A 19,632-nucleotide genomic window follows, 5' to 3' on the forward strand; every position below is an offset into this window, starting at 1 on the left:
GTACGCTTTATGCAGTGCGCACGAGTTTACATTTCGATCGCGAGAGGGTGCAATAAAACCTGGTGAAAATTTTACATAAGCTGAAACGAGTTACATTCAAATTATCGCCATGTCACAGAATACCTGTGAGATTCTAGTATTTCGGCAGTTATTAAAATTTCAGCACATTATTTATTGAAAAGATGCATGATGGAAGTCCCGTTATAATTAATTACATTTCTTGTGACCAAGAAAGTACCTACCTACATACTCTACCTATACAAAATTTAAAGACCAATTTAGTAAACAATTACATTTTGATCCGTGTTATCAAAATACTAATAGCACTTTAAACAATCATATTGTTTGTAAGATCCGATGATAAATAAATATTATTGTTTATTGTTGTTTTGGTGAATTTATCAATCAATTTGTTTTGGACTGCTCTGGATAAGGTTACAATTGCGCAGCAAATACAGAAAGCACCCTGAGCATGCTTCGCATTCTTATTTTTGAAGAAATTATTTTAGTACACGTTGCCAACTTCTGCCTAGTTTATTCCAAACGAATTTTATTCATAAAAGACTATCGGACAGTACCCAACTGAAATTGATATCGTGCCAGCGTCCAACTGACCTCGCAAATTCGCATTAACTCTGCACCAACACTTGCAAGGCGGCAAAAGCAACATTTGTTACAAATATCTACGTTTGCACATCGCCTTACAGCCAAGACTATTTCGCATTGAGTGAAATACGGCATACGACTTCGGCTCTTGGACTAGAGCCAACGTGGAGTGACATAACTGGAAGTGACTGCGGTCTATGCACCTAATTGTGCAATGAGAGGATGCGGTCAGATCTTACCCTCGTTTTATGATGGGTAAAGTTACTAGCGATGTAACCATTAAGCTATGCATTTGAGATAGGTACCAGATTGACAAAGATTTCTGGACAAAAAGGTCACTGGGTGTAGAGGTGTTACCTTCGTTTTCTTGTGGTTAAGTTACTAGCGTTGTATCATTGACTTTGCTTTGCAATATTACTGGATGATCTTCCTCAAGTTTAGGTATTAAGGTTTGCCTGCCTGTATCCTCTGACGTGCCATGACATGATATGCAGAACGACTGCTTCACGTTCACGAAGAATAAACCACGTTTCCTTTCAGTTTTCAACTACACAGTCTTACCTACTTTTTCTTTTTCTGTCTACTGTGTGACAGCTATTTTCTGACTATCGCTGGTGGCGTCTGACATAATAACAAACCACCAACAACGGGACCGACGACCTCAGAAGCACGGAATCCTTAACTTATCGGATGATCAGGTTGATTGTACTTAATTTTACTGTTTCATTTTATTTTATTTTGATGAGAGGCTTTGATATGCTGCTGATTTTAGACAGCTGATCATCAATTCGATAAGGGCATAGTTCAACAAGAGATATTTCAGTTATAGCGGTGATATTTACCACTTCAAGTTTACGTAATTTCTTCTTCTTTTATTTTGGAACGACTTGGTTTTGAGAACCATGATTTATTAAGCAATTTAAATTATGTTCTTTTCTGTTATCGACAGTTTAAAATCATCTTATTTGTGAACAAACGGGCTGAAAAAGACTAAGTTCGTCTGAGTCGTAACGCTTTCCATTTAATCTACATCTGCGTATAATCCTATTACAGATTGGAACAGCCCTCCATCTGATCTGAAGTGATTTATTTATCGCAGAACCTCGGTCCATCTTCCTGTGTCTTTTAATGTAAATCTTATGTTACATAGGCCTACTTATCACCCAAGATAAAATATTACTTTATAATACAGAAGAGTATACCAATTTTAATTTCTTTGAAGAGATTTTGGTGTTTTTGTACAGCAGTGACATAGTCATGGTTGATGGCATTGCACGAAAATTAATATTTTTTACCAACGTCACTATTTCTTGGGTTTTTTTACCTACTTTAGTACAGCAAAATAAAGAATATGTCAATGGAAAATTTTGTATGCTTAAGTGAGTAAGTGACTTCCCTCCATCCTCAGTTATTCCAAATACAAACATAGCTGTTGAAACAAACAATCAGTGGGCAAACGTAGCCTAGAACGGAAAATATGGTTGTAGCCTTTCAAAAAAGTTCTAAATTGTTTAACTAAGGTCATATCCCACGCAGTTCTTTTGCACTTAAGCATGACTCATCTGTGTGATCATTGTATCCGTGTGTGACTTACGTATTCCTTATAAGGTATGCTAAGTCAACTGTAGGCGCCATATTACCTACAATACTATGCAAGTGATCGACTACTACAATGAAATGCAAGGTTTCAACGATTAAGAATCGCGGTCAAGTGCGAGAACACCTTTATTCGAACGAATGAATGAATGGTTAACGCTTGAGAGAACGTCGAACCGGTTTTAATTTAAGGATCTTTATGATACGATAATCGCTTCGTGTTTAGTATTTGTGTGGGTACTATTTGTGAACCACGTCAGTCTACAACAAGCCATTGATCTTTTTAGTCATCAAACCCACTTGGTTATTTTCCAAGCATTATTACAACTTAGCGAATATTTCCGCTCTACCATGGTAGTGGGCGCTCTACGACGTTGTTATATTCGTTCAAATAATCAACTTTAAAAATGTTAAAATTGTACAAAATACTTACGTCATCTAAACTATGTAAATAGAGCCTTACATAGGTTGGTGCGCGCATATCTTAATTAGCTGTAGGTACTGCGTCAGTTCAGTAGTGTTGGTTACATAATACAGGCTGTATGGGAAAAATCACACCGTGCTACGCATTCTAGATACTTTAATTGGGTAGCGTGTTTACATTACATCAATTACAGAAGACTCAGATAATGGGTAACATACTAATTACTGTTAGAAACCCTAAAAATAGAGTCTAGATTTCCTTTTTCAACGACGACTAAATCGTGATAATGGTGGGGTATACTCACAGACAGTTACAAACATGCGTATGGTAGAGTCTAGATAATATCCTTCTTGATTGAACCAGGACTTAATGATGATAATGGTTCAGCTTGACCATTTCAACCCTCTCACGTCAGACTTACGAGTGGAAGGAGGAAACCTTATTTTTCAATCATTGACCATTACATTAGTAGGACAGCTGCTAGTCGTAGCAGTAAGATTTTTTCGAAATGAAGCAAAGGTATAATTGTCGATTGAAACTTTATTATTCTCAGTTTTACAATGATTTCCGTAATGTGTGGACTTAATAAATTAATACGGTAAATATTTAAAGTAGATAGCAAAAGTAGAGTATGTTATTAGTGTAACAAGATAATTTTGATTCGCAAAAGTACATTTAATAAGGGCTAATTAAATTAGGTCCATTCCGAATTCATAACCTACTGATAAAAACTTATTAGAAATAACAAAGTTGTTGTCAACGTTCCTAACTTGATAAGGTAGGTAATCGGGCAATGAACAAATTGTACCACCTTGTCAGCGATACGTCTGATAAGACAATTAATTGTTGTATAATGTTTTGATAAGAGTCCTAAGTGCTACAAAAGCACGTAACTGATCGAATATTCTCCCTTTCTAAATCTGCTACCAATATATTTTTGTACATATTATTTCTCTATTCTACAATCTATTCTACAATAGTTACAATATTATTGACTGTGTCGGGAAATCGAATATTATTCCTCATAAAATAAGCCTTATTGACCACTTAGCACTTAGTAGTTCGTTAATATTCGCGTTATTGTGTAAAATGTTTAAGCAGATCTGATGTCATACTACATATTGTTGATGATTTTATATGTACAAGTATGTAGCACACGATACTGATTTATAATGATAAAAACTAATAAGTAATAATTACTGATGATGACCACTTTCATGATTGACTGATTAAGGTCAGTGTGGCGAAATTCAATAAGCGTTAATTATTAGGTTGTCAGTAATCATTTAAGTATTTAGGCAAGCAGTTAATAATATTTTATATGAGTCATGGTAATACGATTCCATTACATAACTACCATACTGAGTAATGCCTTGTAATGTAGACTCGGCAATATTTGTAACACACGTCTTATTTATGTACTTGTGTTACAAGTAAGTACTAATAATACTTATATCATGAGACTTGTATCAAATGAGGCTCCAAGACTTGGTGCCTTGATTGAGCAATGTCGGTTCAACTGCACTGGCCTAAAAGTAGGACTTTACCACAGATAACATAATAATAACACTCTACGAAGCATAAAATCACGTTAATACATATTTACAGTCATATTATTTCTTGCAACTCACGAAGGCGAGTGAGCTTTAGGTACTTGTGTGTATATACGAGTACGTACGTGTACACTGTACATGCACATAACGATAGTGTAATGTCTATCAAAACTTTTGAAAACGAACAGTAGCGAGCCACCGCACATGTAACTTCACTAATAAGCTTTCGAACCTAGAACCCTTAAATCTAGAAAGCCCTACTCTACTCACCCACTTAATTCGCTTCAGCAGTTTTACATGCAACGGCTTTATTAAATGCCGAAATAGCCCCGATTTTTTACACCCATGGGTATGTATGCAATTGGTACATCAGACTACATTACGAGAAACTATGTAACATCGCAGACCACTAGGAAACCAGCAAAAAGCAGTAAGTGGTTAATTGTTGCAAAATGTAGGCGAGGAGCCACGACCACGACTGATCGCGCTGAAGTGAGTGGGCTGGTAGCAATAGGGTCTGTTTTAGGGTTGCCACCTGTACGGCCAGCACGAAAAACTTTCGAGTTCGAGACGAGAACGGAACGGATTTCTTACTATTCGAGGTCGCATTGTAAGAAAATTTCGCATTTGTATTTGGAACCCTGAAATATCTTATTTATTGTAGAGGAGATTGATTTATTGTTACAGTAACTATTCTTAATTAATAAAAATAGATTAATCATCATTTCAGTCACAGGAAATTTAAAAAACAATGTAATATGGCTCTTATAGGCGCGATCATGCTTAATAGAAAAGTAGCTAACTGTAATGTTTGATCGGTTAGCACTTGTTCAAGTTTAAAAAGTGATTGCATAAGTTAACCTTTTATTACTTATTTTGTCTTTGAATGTGATTTTAATCAGGCATGGCACCAGATTACTCATCATCGTCTAAAATTGAATTTGATAAAAAAGAGATCATTCAAAATACCGAACTTTCATCACAACTTTGACCGCCGCATTTCCTTTTTTAGTCTTTTATTAACTTTCTTCTCACAATAAAAAGTAAGTATAAACAGCAGCACGCACATCAGACTAAATAATATTTTTATTCCAAAATAGCACCAATTACAACTGCATAAGATTTCCTACTCTTTTTTATTTATTTCTGTCTCTAAAGAGGTGGCAGCCCTACACTGTGGCTCCACCATTACTCCACCAAGCGTGAAGGTACTGCATCTAGTTGCCCACTTGACCGACGATTGTAGAAAGTACAGTCGGCCACGAATAATTGGTCAAAGTAGAGCAACAGCAGCGTTTTAAATTTTAAAGTGGATCAGTTTTTTTTAATATTTCACAGATAAATTGCACGGACATAGATGTAGATGGCTTGAAGGGTATTTGTACTAGTCTGTTGTTTTACAAGTATCTAAAGAAAAGGTTATTTTAATTTATAGTTTTTTTAACCCTTTTGTAATGTACAAACGACACACTATAGTAAAGCAATGGACATGACCCACATGCAGTACTCTAGTACCGGTCAAGTAACCTTGTCGATATAATTTATGTTTAATTGCTTACTTTGGGGCTAGATAGCGCTGTGTGAAATTGTCTAAAGATATTTATTTATTTATGTTAAGGGTTTAAAGAAAGCATCAATCTGTTAACATTAACTTTATGGTTGACTGTATCTACTTGCTAATGATAGCACGCAAAGGCCTTTCGACCGTTATAATTATGGTTTACTTCTTCTTGATTGATTTTTAATTACACGTAAATAGTTTGTCATTATAAAATGGCCCTATGCATTTGGTATAACATAATCTACTCATTTATAAAAAATACTTACATAGTTACTAAATAACCTTTATTACACAACACATTGTATGTTACAATCAGAAGAAAAACACCAATTTGAAATGGCACAATGAGGGCTATCGTTTTTATACTTAACAGTTGGCACCCCTGGCGATTGACAGGACCTTACTCTACAGTGGCGCCATCTTGATGAGTGCAAATGCGATAGTCCTCCTACCACTTTAGCGCTCACAAGTTGGCGCCACTGTCTTCGCTACTAGCAAGTGACAGGACCTTACTCTACAGTGGCGCTAACTGGTGAGCGCTAAAACGATAGCCCTCATTTACGTAGATTGTGTGTGGCCAGTATCATGTTAAAAAGTTATTAAAAAAAATCTCAAATAAACATCAGACGATCTAAAAACAAACGAAGAGCTTGGCAAAAAGTATCCAAGGTATTAAACCTTTATAGCCCATAATTTAATGAAGCTCCGAGCGATAGCATCACAGCATGCTATTCCTTTGCCACAGTCCACAGACTTGCAGGCGTGGCCTGTCAGAAATAGCACTGGATACCAGCTGACCTTTCGAATGAGGGTACGGCGGCCATTGTTGTTGAGCTGGACAAAAAGTATTTTATCAGCACGACTGTAGAGTCAAACAATGAACATGAGATTGCTACATGCGCATCACTACAAGTGCCAGTATTAAAGCAGGGTCTATTATAGCGTATTTTGCTCTACACAATCCACAAAATCATGTCAACATTCAACAAAATTGCCTGCAAGAAATGCTGAATGTTGATATGGTTTTGTTGATTGTGTAGGGCAAAACACGCGCTGGATACCTGGCTTTATAAAGTCTAAAATAAGTAACGAAAGAGCACATTACCGTATGTTACACATGTTCGATCATTAAACTTAGACCATAAATATGATATGTTACTAATATATATTTTACATACTATCATCAACACAAATTATTAACTTTTACCTGTTTACTGCGATCATAACATAAAATGTGAAATTATTAAAACTTAATGAGAAAGTAAACATTAATTGCAACTTCATTTTAATGTAATGAAAGATGTTATAAACAACCTGTTCCCGTTTAATAAGTACCTAATCAAAGTTTTCAATCTTACAAGGCAATATTTTATTAATTTGCGATCAAAAGTTTTTTTCTACATAATTAACTATTTAATTGGAAATATTGTTCAAAGTCAAAGTTCAAACTGTATTTCGCAACATCTTTGCTAAACTTTATAATTTGGATTAAAATTACAGGTTCCAAACACGTTTAGCAGCACGAATGTCGTTAGAGCTACATATTTTAGAACTTGGCGAAACTGAAATCATAACATAAAACCAAGTTGAAACATTTTGGCATTTAACTTTCAGATTTGTTTATGTGGGGTTTGTAAATGGATAAATAATTCCCAGCCATGTTGTTTTTATATGGGCATGTAGATAAGTTTAGTTAACAATAGCATACTTTTGGTTTAGGTATCGTACTACCAATTCGTGATAACGCAATTCCATTTATGTTGACGGTTGACCATTGAAAAAGTTTGTTTTGACTCTACTCCTGACGCAATCATGTATGTAATTTGGGTAATTCGGAGGCCTTAACGGAATATAACCTATTTGCAAACCAAAAAAGACTAGCAATTTTAAAAAAGACAGATTTTTTTTGTTTTCTCAACCCAATACTTATTCAAAACTCTCTTTCCAGATAAATCATCTATGACATCACAACCGCGCTGATCCACAACAGAGGCAGGTCACTCAGGTGAGCTTCCGGCTAAATTAAATTCGCCATAAAAAGTAGAAAGCTTGCGATGCGAAGCACGTCCTTACGTCCGTCCGGTTATATCGCTATCGCTCCCGTCGTTAACTTAATGGAATAACCTTTTTGCTTAAAGTTATGGAATGTGGAGGTATTAAGGTAATTCTATTAACAAATAACTCGGTCTACTAAGCTATGAAAAGCTGTTTCTTATTACAATGTTGTGAGTGTATTCTTTAATCCATAACACCCAACTCGTAAAGTAGAGCTTGTTCTTTTGACGCTTCGTTTTTTTCTTATCCTAAGAACGTGACGAACAAACCACTAATATTTCTTATAATATCTCGGAATTCGTGAGTCATTTTGAAATGGAGGTCACTCTTGTAAAACACTATCACCCACCATACAAAGTTGCTTCAACTTTGTAGACTTCTGTCTTTTTAATTATTATAATTATGCGATGAATCTATCGTAGCTTAGAGTCATATGAATTTGTACCTTATAAGTTACTAGATTTTTGCCCCTAATGGTAATTTTCCCTAAGGGGCTTAAGCTGGAAAATCCTTTCTGAGCGAATGTCTACAATATAATAACTATTTTCATGCCTTTCAGCGCAATCTGTAGAGTAAATAAACGGTTGCCTTAATACAGACTGGCGAGGCGACTACATAAGAAAAAAGAAATCTAAAGCAAAAATGTAGAGTCATAAAGCACTGTAAATACCTATACGTATTAACCTTAGACGTATCATTTTGTCATTAGACATTCCTGATTGGTCACTCGTCATAAATGTTATTCTGTTCGACTATATCGATACAATAATCGCTCGATTATTCGATTCGTCACCGAGCTGGCTGGCCGTGTGTCGAATGCACCGAGGCTGCGGGGTTATTCTGAAAAACGTTATCCGAAGTTTCGAATGTTGTCATCCCTCTCAGATGCCGCATGAGCGACGGTAACAGATAGATCTGAAACTACGTAAACAGCTTCGGAGTAGCCCTGCTGGCGAGGCGTTGCGCAATACGAGTTCGATGCCACTGCCCACTGCCCAATCGATCCGCTAACTTTTATTCTTTTACGAGATATAAAAAACGTAATAGAATTCTATTAATGGACAAACTAAGTTACCTTATTTAGCTTTTTTTGGAGAAAAACATTGCATCACTGTGACAGTGATACGGCAATTAAAATTACGTAAAAATATAAAAAAACCGGAAAAAATAATGAGAAAAATTCATGTTAAACAAAAGGAGTTGAGCAAATTCAACAGCGCATATTTCACATTATGACACCCATTAGAATGGCAATTCAGCCGTTTTCGTGAACCATTAAACTAAGATGACATTACGAAATTCCTACGTTTAAAAGTTGAACGCATACCTCTGATCTAGTTGCTGACGAGATTTGGATTCAGTTCAGTCCTAGATACACATACATTTTCTATACTTTAAACGTAGACTAGTCCGCAAACTACAGCAGGTATCTTGCCTGAATTTCTGAGTCTGTGAATCTGTGATAAAGTTAGGAATACATGCGGACTTCAGCAGTCGTATGCTTAAGAATTCGCTGAAAAACAAGCGGCTGTTAAGAGTTTTTTTTTATCCACAACGAGGATGCTCTTCTTGGCCTGTATCTCACCTAATGGTAAGTGATGATCAGGCCGAAGGTGGAAGCCAGAGAAGAGAGAGCGAAGAGTTCAAACAGTGTATTTATCTGGTTAACTTTATGTCCAGAAAATACACACGCCTTAAGGAGGGATCTCTTCTAATTTCCATTAGACGATGGAACTCTAAAAAGTGTACAGTCAAGGCCACCGAGTTAAGCAAATGTGCTCGTGTGTTCGCGGTCTATTTAGTTTGTTGCACTGATTGTATCGTAAGTATCGGTATTGGTCAAATGCGCGCGAGTTGATATCGGTGCGCGTGGATAGGGTTACTAATTGCCAAAATACAGCGGTATGATATTTGTATTTATCATTATTTTTTTTTTTATTACATTTTTGGAGAATTCAGAATTGATTATGGACAATCCAGCAAGAAATTAGTGTTTTATTTACACTCATTTCTTGCTGGATGTTTTGTGTACACCAACAGTACATGCATACTTACGCTATTTGAAAATACTTTGTTCACATTTCTTTAACGAGGAAGCTCCTGGCCTATATCTCACCTGATGGTAAGTGATGATCAGGCCGAAGGTGGAAGCGAGCTTCACCCGGAATCCTCAACCACGGAGGAACTGGTATCTAACCTCTAACTGCCGGAACACAACAATGATGTTAGCATTGTTGTTATGGAGACAGACTTTGGTAAGATGGTGGTGGTAGCCAGCCAGGCGGACTTAGACAAGCCCTACCACCAACCAAACCGAACAGAAAAATCTGTCCCCAGTGGGAATCGAACCCGGGACCTCTGCGTCTGCAGCAGGTGGTCTTACCGCTAAACCACAGAGGCGGTTAAAATATAATATACCTATTAAAGGCCAACACATACCTACACAACATGTTATGTGTAATCCAAATTGAAAAGTGGAAAAATACCTTAAATTTTCAAAATCTCTAAACACCTACTCAAACTTTAGACCCAAGAATTTTCATTGCTTATTTTAACATAGTCATACTCGCGTGATCAACAATCTTGCCAGGTAAAATTTAGTAGAAATGTAGAGTTTCTTAAAGTTGCCAACCCTAACAGAATGACAGTAAAATCAGCTTTTTGCCCGATTCAATCGAAATCACGACTATTCTAATACCTGAAAACACAATGCACACAATATTGCAACGAAAATGGTAGCCATTCAGCAACACTTTCGATTGAATCCTCTTTGTTGGATACCATTTTCTTTGGCATAATGGCGCAAAATAATGATTGACAAATATTTTTTCAGGGCACATTTTTAAATTCAAGTTATGAAAAGAGAGCTGTAAGCTGTGAGCTTTCATTAGTGTAATTTTAGGTACTAAATTCACAAAAATAAACATTCAATTTTAGGTATTTTATTATCTTGACGAACTCGTACCTAATTACTTTGTGTTGTGTGTAGTTTCTCCGAGGTCTATTTAATTTCACAATATCAGATAATACATAATATCACACTTCGAAGTCATATAAATCACTGCATTAGCTGCACGAGCAATCATGGGAATGTCTTAATAACGTCAATTTCATAGACTTCATTGACTGACGAATGAGTTATTTTTTATCAATAAACCGATAAAAACGTAATGTTACTTCGATTACTTGCATAATGTGTACCGGTTGAGCTGCGCCGGCGCAGTCTTCGCCGGTTGTCGGACCTCGCCGGTCCTGGGTCCGATTCGGGAATTCTCTATTCAAAAAAAGAAAATAAATTTGAAATTCGTACGTCCAAAAAAAACCCAAATCGTAAAAAAGTTTCAAATTTTAAATAAGAACTTTTTCGATGACTGAAATAAAAAAAAATGTGTACAAAAGTGACATGTTGTTAATGCTAAACAAATGAAGATGCAAGAATTTGAGAAAGTTTACAAATGCATAGTTTTAGCAGCGACGAATGCCGATGTGGTGATGTAGCATAGCGGTATAAATAAATACTGTTGCCTTGTTTGTTTTTAAAAGGTTAAAAAGACGATGATCCTTGTTTTGACGTAAACTAAAAGTATGTAACGATGACACGAGTATTGCTAGAAAACTTTGCGGTGTGACAAAACCTTAATAATTCTTGATAAAAAAACACCTAGCTAATGTTGCGTTAGGTTAGGCTCCGAATAAGAGAAAATGTAGTTAAAAAGTTCCTATTTTTGTTTTCAGCAATTTTTTTCACGAAAATTATATCAGTAAAAAATAATACTATAAGAATTTTATCTATGAATAACGAGTAGTTCAATTAAATTACAACTTATAAATATTGCGTTAAGAAATCGAAGGTCGTCCAGTTTACGTAAACCTAAGGAAACACATGTCGGTTATTTCATTTCAGTTGCGTGCTGAAAAAATTGTGTTTACTAACAGTTACAAGTTAACTGGAACTAAATTACTATAGTTATTAGTCTAGTAACTAGTTATTGTACTTTGTTCGAATCTACTTTAAAATAAAGTGAGCAACGTCCTTCCGATTACATATTTTTCAGTTATTTTATTATTATTGTGCATGCAATTGTTTTGTTTCTGTTACGTTCATTGTGACATGAGGTCATTGGCCTTCACTACGTCGTCATTTTATACCACTTTTTATTTTTTTTAATCCATTCCTTAACTTGAGTGCACTTGTCTCTAACTTTTTAAGTGAAATTTCGCATGAGAAAAACCAAAGTTAGAAGGTTATCTAAGATTCAAACATGAACTTACGCAAGAATAAGTTTAACTGTTTTCAGACTTCATACAAATACGAACTAAAGAACATCAAGCTTGTCTCTGGAGCACCTTATGTTAGCTATAGTTATGTGCTATTTTGCAACAATAAAGCATAATTTGACGTGCTGTCGCTTTATAAATATTGTGGTAACTATGTCAACCGGATCACAAGGAAATTGCTCTTAAAATGCGAGTTACGTCGTCTTTGATAAGGAAACGGTTTTACCTAGTTTAACTAAATTGCTGTTTAAACTGTTACTCAAAACAGGCACAGCGTTACATAGTGGTTAAACAATTGAAACTGTCGCTAACTCTAAAAACCATTCTGGTCAACATCTGTTATTTAGATATTTTCGATATTATAATGGCGAAACTAATAAAATTCCACTGTTGTATAATGCGTTTTCACGCCTCAACAAAACCCTAAACTTTTAGTTAAAATTGGTATAAATTATGTAAATTGGACTTGCCAGAAAAGAGACATAGGTTACTTACCTTTTGGCGCTAAAAGGAATTTAAGGAGTGAAAAGGGTTAGATTTTGTTTGGAGAACCCATAATTTCTCAGATGGAAATACGAAATGTGAGACTATCAAACTAATGGAATTACTGATCGAAAAGGCTCTGATTCAAATGTAATCGATTTGTAAACTCTCGATCCCATCCATCTTCTTCTACACACTGAAAATCGATTTGTCAGATCTCGATTAATGTGTCAAACGGGTAATATCGGTGTCAACATGCGACGATAGCGCCAAACCAAATCAAATGCTTGTGCAGAGAGCGTGGACTTTCGCTCGGTTCTCGAATAGTAAACAGATATTTAAAATTATTTTATCTCCATCTAAGTGCGAGTATCAAGATGAAATTAATTTAATAAACTGCTTATGCACTTCAGATAGCTTAACATTATTTAACTCTCTTTATTTAATGAAATAGAAAACGATAAACTTACCCACTTACCTGAAGCGAAAGAAAAATTAGGTGAAGCACTGCAATTCTAAACACGCTAACGACATAAATTTCTTTTGCCAATGAAAATAAAATAAAATTATGCGATCATTTACCTGGATATTCTGCTGGTTAACTTAACGAGACTTTTTACAATCATAACCGCGTTTCTCGTGTAAAACAGAGTTAATGCTGGGAGCTATTAAAGTTAATTCAAAACGGTGGGTCTCTCAATCGGCGGGCAATCGGCCAGCTGTACCGCTATCCCCGCATTCTTGTCATAGCCGTGCGAGGCGAGGTGCATTTGCTGACTTTCATGTTATATCGCATGAACTAGTTCCCTTTCCTAGTTCCTTAGGTATATCCGAAGACTTGTAGTTATAATTACATTTACTAAATGAAGTCCAAAGAGTCGTTATATTTGACGAACTTTCTCGACATTTTCGGTAGTAAGACTTACTTGATTTTAGAAATGGAATGGAAATTCAATGACTTTCAATGAGCTGAATTCTTAGCATAATCTTCTTGTGGCACAAGCGAGAGATTTCAATTCTTAAAACAATTAATCTCATGTACGAGATCAATGATCAACCATCATCACTTCGTCTGCAATTACATTAGCGATGTATTACCGCTAGTCACGTGATAGGCCGTTGTCGCCTTCAATTAGTCTCTTATGGATTTCAATCCATAATGACGACATAATAAGCGACATCATTCATCCCAGCCGCGAATGATCGCAATACATCGCCGCTGCAGACGTCACGCTCTAAATAACAATCTTAGATCGCTCAGAAATGTACAGCGAAACTCAAAGTGAACAAACTAAAAGATTGATTAGCAAATCCACACTTACTTGTAGAAAGTTAGCAATCGCTATTACACTTAATTGACGATAACCACAACATAAAAAAAATGCTAAAAGTAAAGTCCGCTTTCCAAAATAAAAAGCGTCAATTGGCTAGAGTGCAGACTATAAATATAAATGCAAATGTGATGCATAAGTATTTTGATAAGGGCGAGGCCAGATGTGCTTGGTGATGCAAAAGCATGGAGGTCGTCGAGTTTCCGAAGGTCTTCCAAGATACCATATAAGTTATCAATCAAGCACTTGAATAGTAATACCTACTTATTTGGAACTTGTCACCAAACTAACGCTCAAGTGTAATATTGTGTAGGTGGATGATATTTTTGCGACTCTAGCTAACTAGAAAACTTTACGGTTTCACAATATTGTAGTAATTAATTTTCATGTGTGTGCAGATTGGACATAGGAGTAGGTGATAGGTAACAAATTCATGACTACATCATCAAATCAAAGAAACAAAAAATCCACAGCGAGTGGTTCTTAGCAGATTGCATCTACTGACTTCAATTAAATAGGTCTTCGGTCAATCCGTTCAGTCCGAGAATGAACAGAATGAAACAATTATGAAACAAGTGACAGTCAAAAACTTTCAAGTGACAAAGACGTGATCGATATGGAAACAATAACAAAACAATTGAAGATCCAAAACTTTCAAGTGATGTAGTGGACGATATACTCGTAGATGCTAGTGTCGATGACGGAGGCGGTGGTCGTGGTGACTCGCGACGTGGTCGAGCTCGCGCGACTACTGCAAGCGTGGTGGGAAGGCCTGGTGTTGCTGGGGCGGCTGCTGCTGTGGTATTTTCGGCTACTGCACGAAGCGATATATGGTAGGCAAATAATTAGGCAATGAGAAAAGTAACAAAGTGTAGCAAAGCCTCTAAAGATGAAGGATCAATAGATTCTAATCTTGATGTCGCAAGGCATAGTGTTGCTGGGGCGGCTGCTGCTGCGGTATTTTCGGCAACTGCACGAGGCGATATATGATAGGCAAATAATGCTGGCTTATTCCACTATTCCCCATTGACAATCGCCAATTGGAGCTTATAATGGGGAATAATGAACTAACAAGTTCATTAATCCCCGTTATATTAGGATTTTATTTTTAACGTAATGGGGATTAATGAACTTTTTACTTCATTATTCCCCATTATAAGTTTTATAAGCTTCAATTGTCGTTAACGGGGATTAGTGAACTAAAAGTTCACTATTCCCCGTTGACGGAGATTGTCAACGGGGAATAGTGGAATAAGCCATAATGCTAATGTAGCACCCGATCTTACATTAATCAAGACCAATAGATGCTAGACTTGGTGACCAATGTGCTACAAAGTGTGGGGCGGCTGCTACTATGCTACTACCAGCTGATGCTGATGAAACAGAATGGGATGGATAGTAATAGGCAACAAAACTTAGCATAGTGTCTAGGTCGATCAGGGATAATAGATTGTAGAGTCGATGTAGACCTGGTCAGTGAGACAAATAAAGAAAAAACATAGCGTTAGTACATTCAGTGAACCAATGTGTTTATCTATGTATATTATTTCTTTCGATTTCTATTGAATACGTCTTGCAACTAAATTCGCAAAGTGCAATATAAGTCACTAAAATAAAACGTGCACAATGTGCTCTACATTTTTATCGTTATCTTAACTAAAAATGATCTTATCAGAAGAACGCGTTATTTGCAGAGGATTTATTTTTTGCTTAAACTGAAAGTACATTTTCTTGTAAATGAAGATCATGCCGAATAACATTTTCAAAAGTAGGTTATTCTATTGATTCAACTACAGTTAAGATGAGTACGCCATTTACTACCCCTTTAAAATTTAAACCATGATATAGCAAGCTATAAGCCAATGTATGTAAATTTTTTGTCTAATAAATTGTTGACCCTACTCAAATTAGATGCAACAGTGTCTTATTACCGTTAATAATAATGGGATTAATGTGAGTATATTATTAATAAATATAATCCTATGTTTTCTTATTTCCAGAACTGAAGGCGCCGGCGGCCATGATGGCGCCCAGCGTGTTCCAAAGGACGAAGTCGCCTCGCTCATCCCCAGGGAACTTGCCAAGGAAACTACAGGTACCTATACCAAAAAAACATTTTTAATAGTAAAACTGCCAAATATTAGAGCACTGACTGAACAAAATCTTCCAATCTTTCTTCCTACTTCCAATTCTTGCAACTCCTGGCGACTATTTAGATAGATAGATAGATAGATAAAACGTTTATTTGCATAACAGAAACACTCATTACAAACAGAAAGTACCAAAAGTAGGATAAAATAGTACCCTCAGGACAATATGACATAGTATGGTAAGACAGAAATAAAAAGAAAAAAATTCATTATGACATACAATATAGGTACACACTCATTTATTCACCGGTTTGTTAAAATAAATTATGTAACATGTTACATTATTTGAATGATGTGGCCATTTTACAGTAAATTCAGTCCTTTTTAGCTCTAGCTCTAGTAGTTCCCAGCAACTAGGTACGAGTATTATAATAACGATGCCAGAACAATTATGTCACACAAAAACTCGTGTATGTTTACATAATGGTCAATTTTATGAACACTTGACCTATTACAACTAATGATTTATTTACATTCCCTTTATCCGCGACCACGATTGTCATTCAGTCTCTATTTTTAGAGATAATTGCTGTCCATCGATTCTAACCAGTATCGATCGCTGTGTCAAGGTTAAGACAATAATACCTCCATTTGCTCGGGCTTTATTAAGTTTTCTGCCTATTTGTCTCTGGAACCTTTTCATTTCACATCTAAAAAGAATCATTTTCACTAAATAATCAATTTTTTAAAGGTTTACTTAACTTTGTCTTATTACCACCTCTTATCCGCTTTGCACTGGAAGTCGAACCTTAACTTCGAACTTCTCCTATGTTCTTCTAAATAATCTTGTTGCGGGTCCTATGACAGATTAACTTTCCCCCAGGACAATTGTCCTTCACTGGTTGAGTTTTTATTGGCGCTCAAGCTGTGATAGATCCTGACTACACAGAAGTTGCAGCGGTGGAAACGAGAGGTGGAAATATTCCCGTTACATGATGTACCATACTTTCCTAAATATTATTGGTAATGGTTGATTGATAATAGTGGTGAAGCAGCGTTTTTTATCTATCTGAGGCTTTTTATTAAAAAATAAGTTTTTCAATTCATCATTTTTAAGTTTGTTTGATTCGGTTGAGCAAAACCCATCTAAGCATCATATCATCATCATCCATCATCTTTATAGCTTGGCTCTGACCATCGATGAGCTCGTCAACAAAAAATAATAGCTTGTTATCGTACGTAACAGCTCATTAGCTCAGCCATTTGCAGTAGATCATAATTATTATTAGTTCTTCAATGAGCCATAGTTTTTTGTAGAGAACTTCTTGATGAAGAAAGTGATAAATAAAAAGAACTTATTTGAGTAATTGTATTTAGTAGAGGTTTTTTATTAAAAATGGAATACGAGCTAATATTCATAATATTCTCCAAATAGCTCCAATACTTACTTACTTAAGGTCCTATGTCCTCTTTATGGGGCAGAGGGCGTCGACAACAGTCCTCCAACAGTCCTCCAACGCGTTCGATCTTGAGCTTCGCGTTTGATCTCGGTCCAAGTCTTGCCGATCTTCTTCGCCTTCTTCTATCATGCATGCATACATGTATGCATTGGTCCTTCTAGCTTAGTCCATCAGCTGCTTGACTAATTCCTTGTAAAGGCGATATTCAACGTAAACCTTCCAAAGGCAAAGAGTGGACCCTAAACGGGTCAAGCATGTAGAATTAGATCCTCTTTTAACTAGAGATCACTTTGTTGCGGGCTTATAAGATAACGCTAATGCAACAGCTGCAGCAGTGCTAGCCTCAGATCTGTCAAAGATGAAACAAGTCCAGTATACAGGGTGACAGGCAAAGTCGACCTATTCCTTGAAATGGGTTATACTAGAGATCATAAAGGAGACCCTGTATAAAGACACCACATCTTCCAAAAGCAACTGATACATTCAGTAAAAATACATTTACGGTACACTTCTTCTTCTTCCTCTTCCTCGGTCCCTCACTGATGAGGATCGCGACCACAGATAGTGTTCCTCCACAGACTGCGGTCATAAGCTGTGTGGACCGCATGATGCAAGCTCCCGCCCACCGTCTTCCTCACCGTGTCTGACCATCTTGTCTTAGGGTACACGCGACTGCTAAAATAACGGGTACCTTTAGGGTACACTGGACTTGTAAAGTATTAAACCTTTCTAAATGCTCCTTCTCTCGTACATTCCAGAACGGCGCCGAAGCAGCTGGCGTTGCAGACCCCACGGCTGACTCCAGCCCCGGCAACTCCATATCTGATGCGGAGAACTTCGAGTGCTATGGAGAAGGCGACGCGGACGCACCTGTTAACACGTCAGTATTGCTGATATTACTATCATTATAATGGGTTGGAAATGTGGTCTATTCCACTATGATAACCTGGATTAGATCACCAAGGCGAACAAAGTGAATCTTGACACTTTGGTAAGAAGTCCATTTTGATCACCTAAGTGATCTGATCTATGGGTGATCATAGGACACCAATGTGTGGCTTGGAGTCCACTTTGATCACCTGGGTGATCAAATCCAGGTGATTAAAGTGGAATATATAGACCGGAAATGTACGGTCCAATTGCACTGGTTAAAAAAAAACTTTAAAAGTCAATAGAAAAGTAAGTAAGTACTCGTACCTATGTAGCTATGGGAGTAAAATTTTTTTTAAACAAGAATATCAAAAGTCATGATTGGCACAAATAGTAGTAAGAGTATTATTCAATTATGTTTAAAAATCATTATCGCACTTTTCATTCCGCAGATTTCGTGCAAAAATTCAAAGATTCGAAAACTGTTTTTAAGTTATAATTTTATACCTGCCTTATTCTGCGAAAAAAAAAATATTAGGTAGTCCCAATTCGTCTTTATTTGATAGCTTTAGGAGAGCCATCAAAGTTTCTAGTTAAAATAAGATCGTCATTGTTATTCTGAGTAATAATATTATGTGAAAGTGATTTTAGAAGATTTCATGATCGTAAACGCGGCACGAAACGATTTGAAGAAAACTGGGGAATCGGAACAAGATTGTTTTAATTTTTTACTTTTAGTAAACACCTACCGCTTTCGAACAATCTGGTGTCAAGCAATGCAATGTCTCAGCCAAACTGAGATCAGATAGATACTTGTACACAAAAGTTAAGTCAATACACCTAACATCGTGCCGCACCTAGGAATCGAACCCGAAATCAAAATTTACTGAGTACTTAAAGCTTTCATGAAACCTTCTTCCTTTTAACACCAGGAGGTATGTAGATACCCATTACTTACATATTGGTCCACTACTGGCCTAAAACTCCCCACAGTTGGGGTTAGTTAGTTTTGCAGGGCAATCGAATACGGCACTTAGTCTCATGATTGGGCCATTGTGCGCGATTTGTGGTTTATCTTCCTACTCCAACCACCCCAGATCCCCCCAAAAAGTAAGCAGCCTGTCTAGGCCTCTATACGCCTCCTGAGTTATACTGCCCACAGTTGGGGTAATAAGACATGCATCGCTGTATAATGGGTGTATAATGTTTACTCTGCTTTTACGGAATTTTCTGAATCCAATTACCTATTCATTGTTAACATAAAAGTTTTAAAGAAACAAAATGTTTACCTCGACGTAACTATAAATATTGTTTTTAAGATCAAC

At 36.4% G+C, this 19,632-nt stretch overlaps 1 protein-coding gene across 4 annotated transcripts in view; it reads left to right on the forward strand.

Annotated features, from left to right (window-relative positions):
• Positions 1–19,632, forward strand: part of LOC135077654 (rab11 family-interacting protein 4) — a 92,952-nt gene that overhangs the window by 19,895 nt on the left and 53,425 nt on the right. For 3 of the 4 annotated variants that reach the window (XM_063972214.1, XM_063972216.1, XM_063972215.1), the window contains exons 1-3: positions 14,570–14,720; positions 15,888–15,982; positions 18,196–18,317. In XM_063972214.1, the coding sequence (XP_063828284.1) occupies positions 14,573–14,720; positions 15,888–15,982; positions 18,196–18,317 (365 nt within the window). In that variant the 5' untranslated portion in view covers positions 14,570–14,572. Of the gene's footprint in view, positions 1–7,688; positions 7,746–14,569; positions 14,721–15,887; positions 15,983–18,195; positions 18,318–19,632 lie in introns of those variants that run through there. The other variant, XM_063972217.1, reaches the window with a different exon arrangement.

Source organism: Ostrinia nubilalis, chromosome 13 (genome assembly GCF_963855985.1).
Source record: "Ostrinia nubilalis chromosome 13, ilOstNubi1.1, whole genome shotgun sequence".
In the NCBI taxonomy this organism is placed as follows: domain Eukaryota; kingdom Metazoa; phylum Arthropoda; class Insecta; order Lepidoptera; family Crambidae; genus Ostrinia; species Ostrinia nubilalis.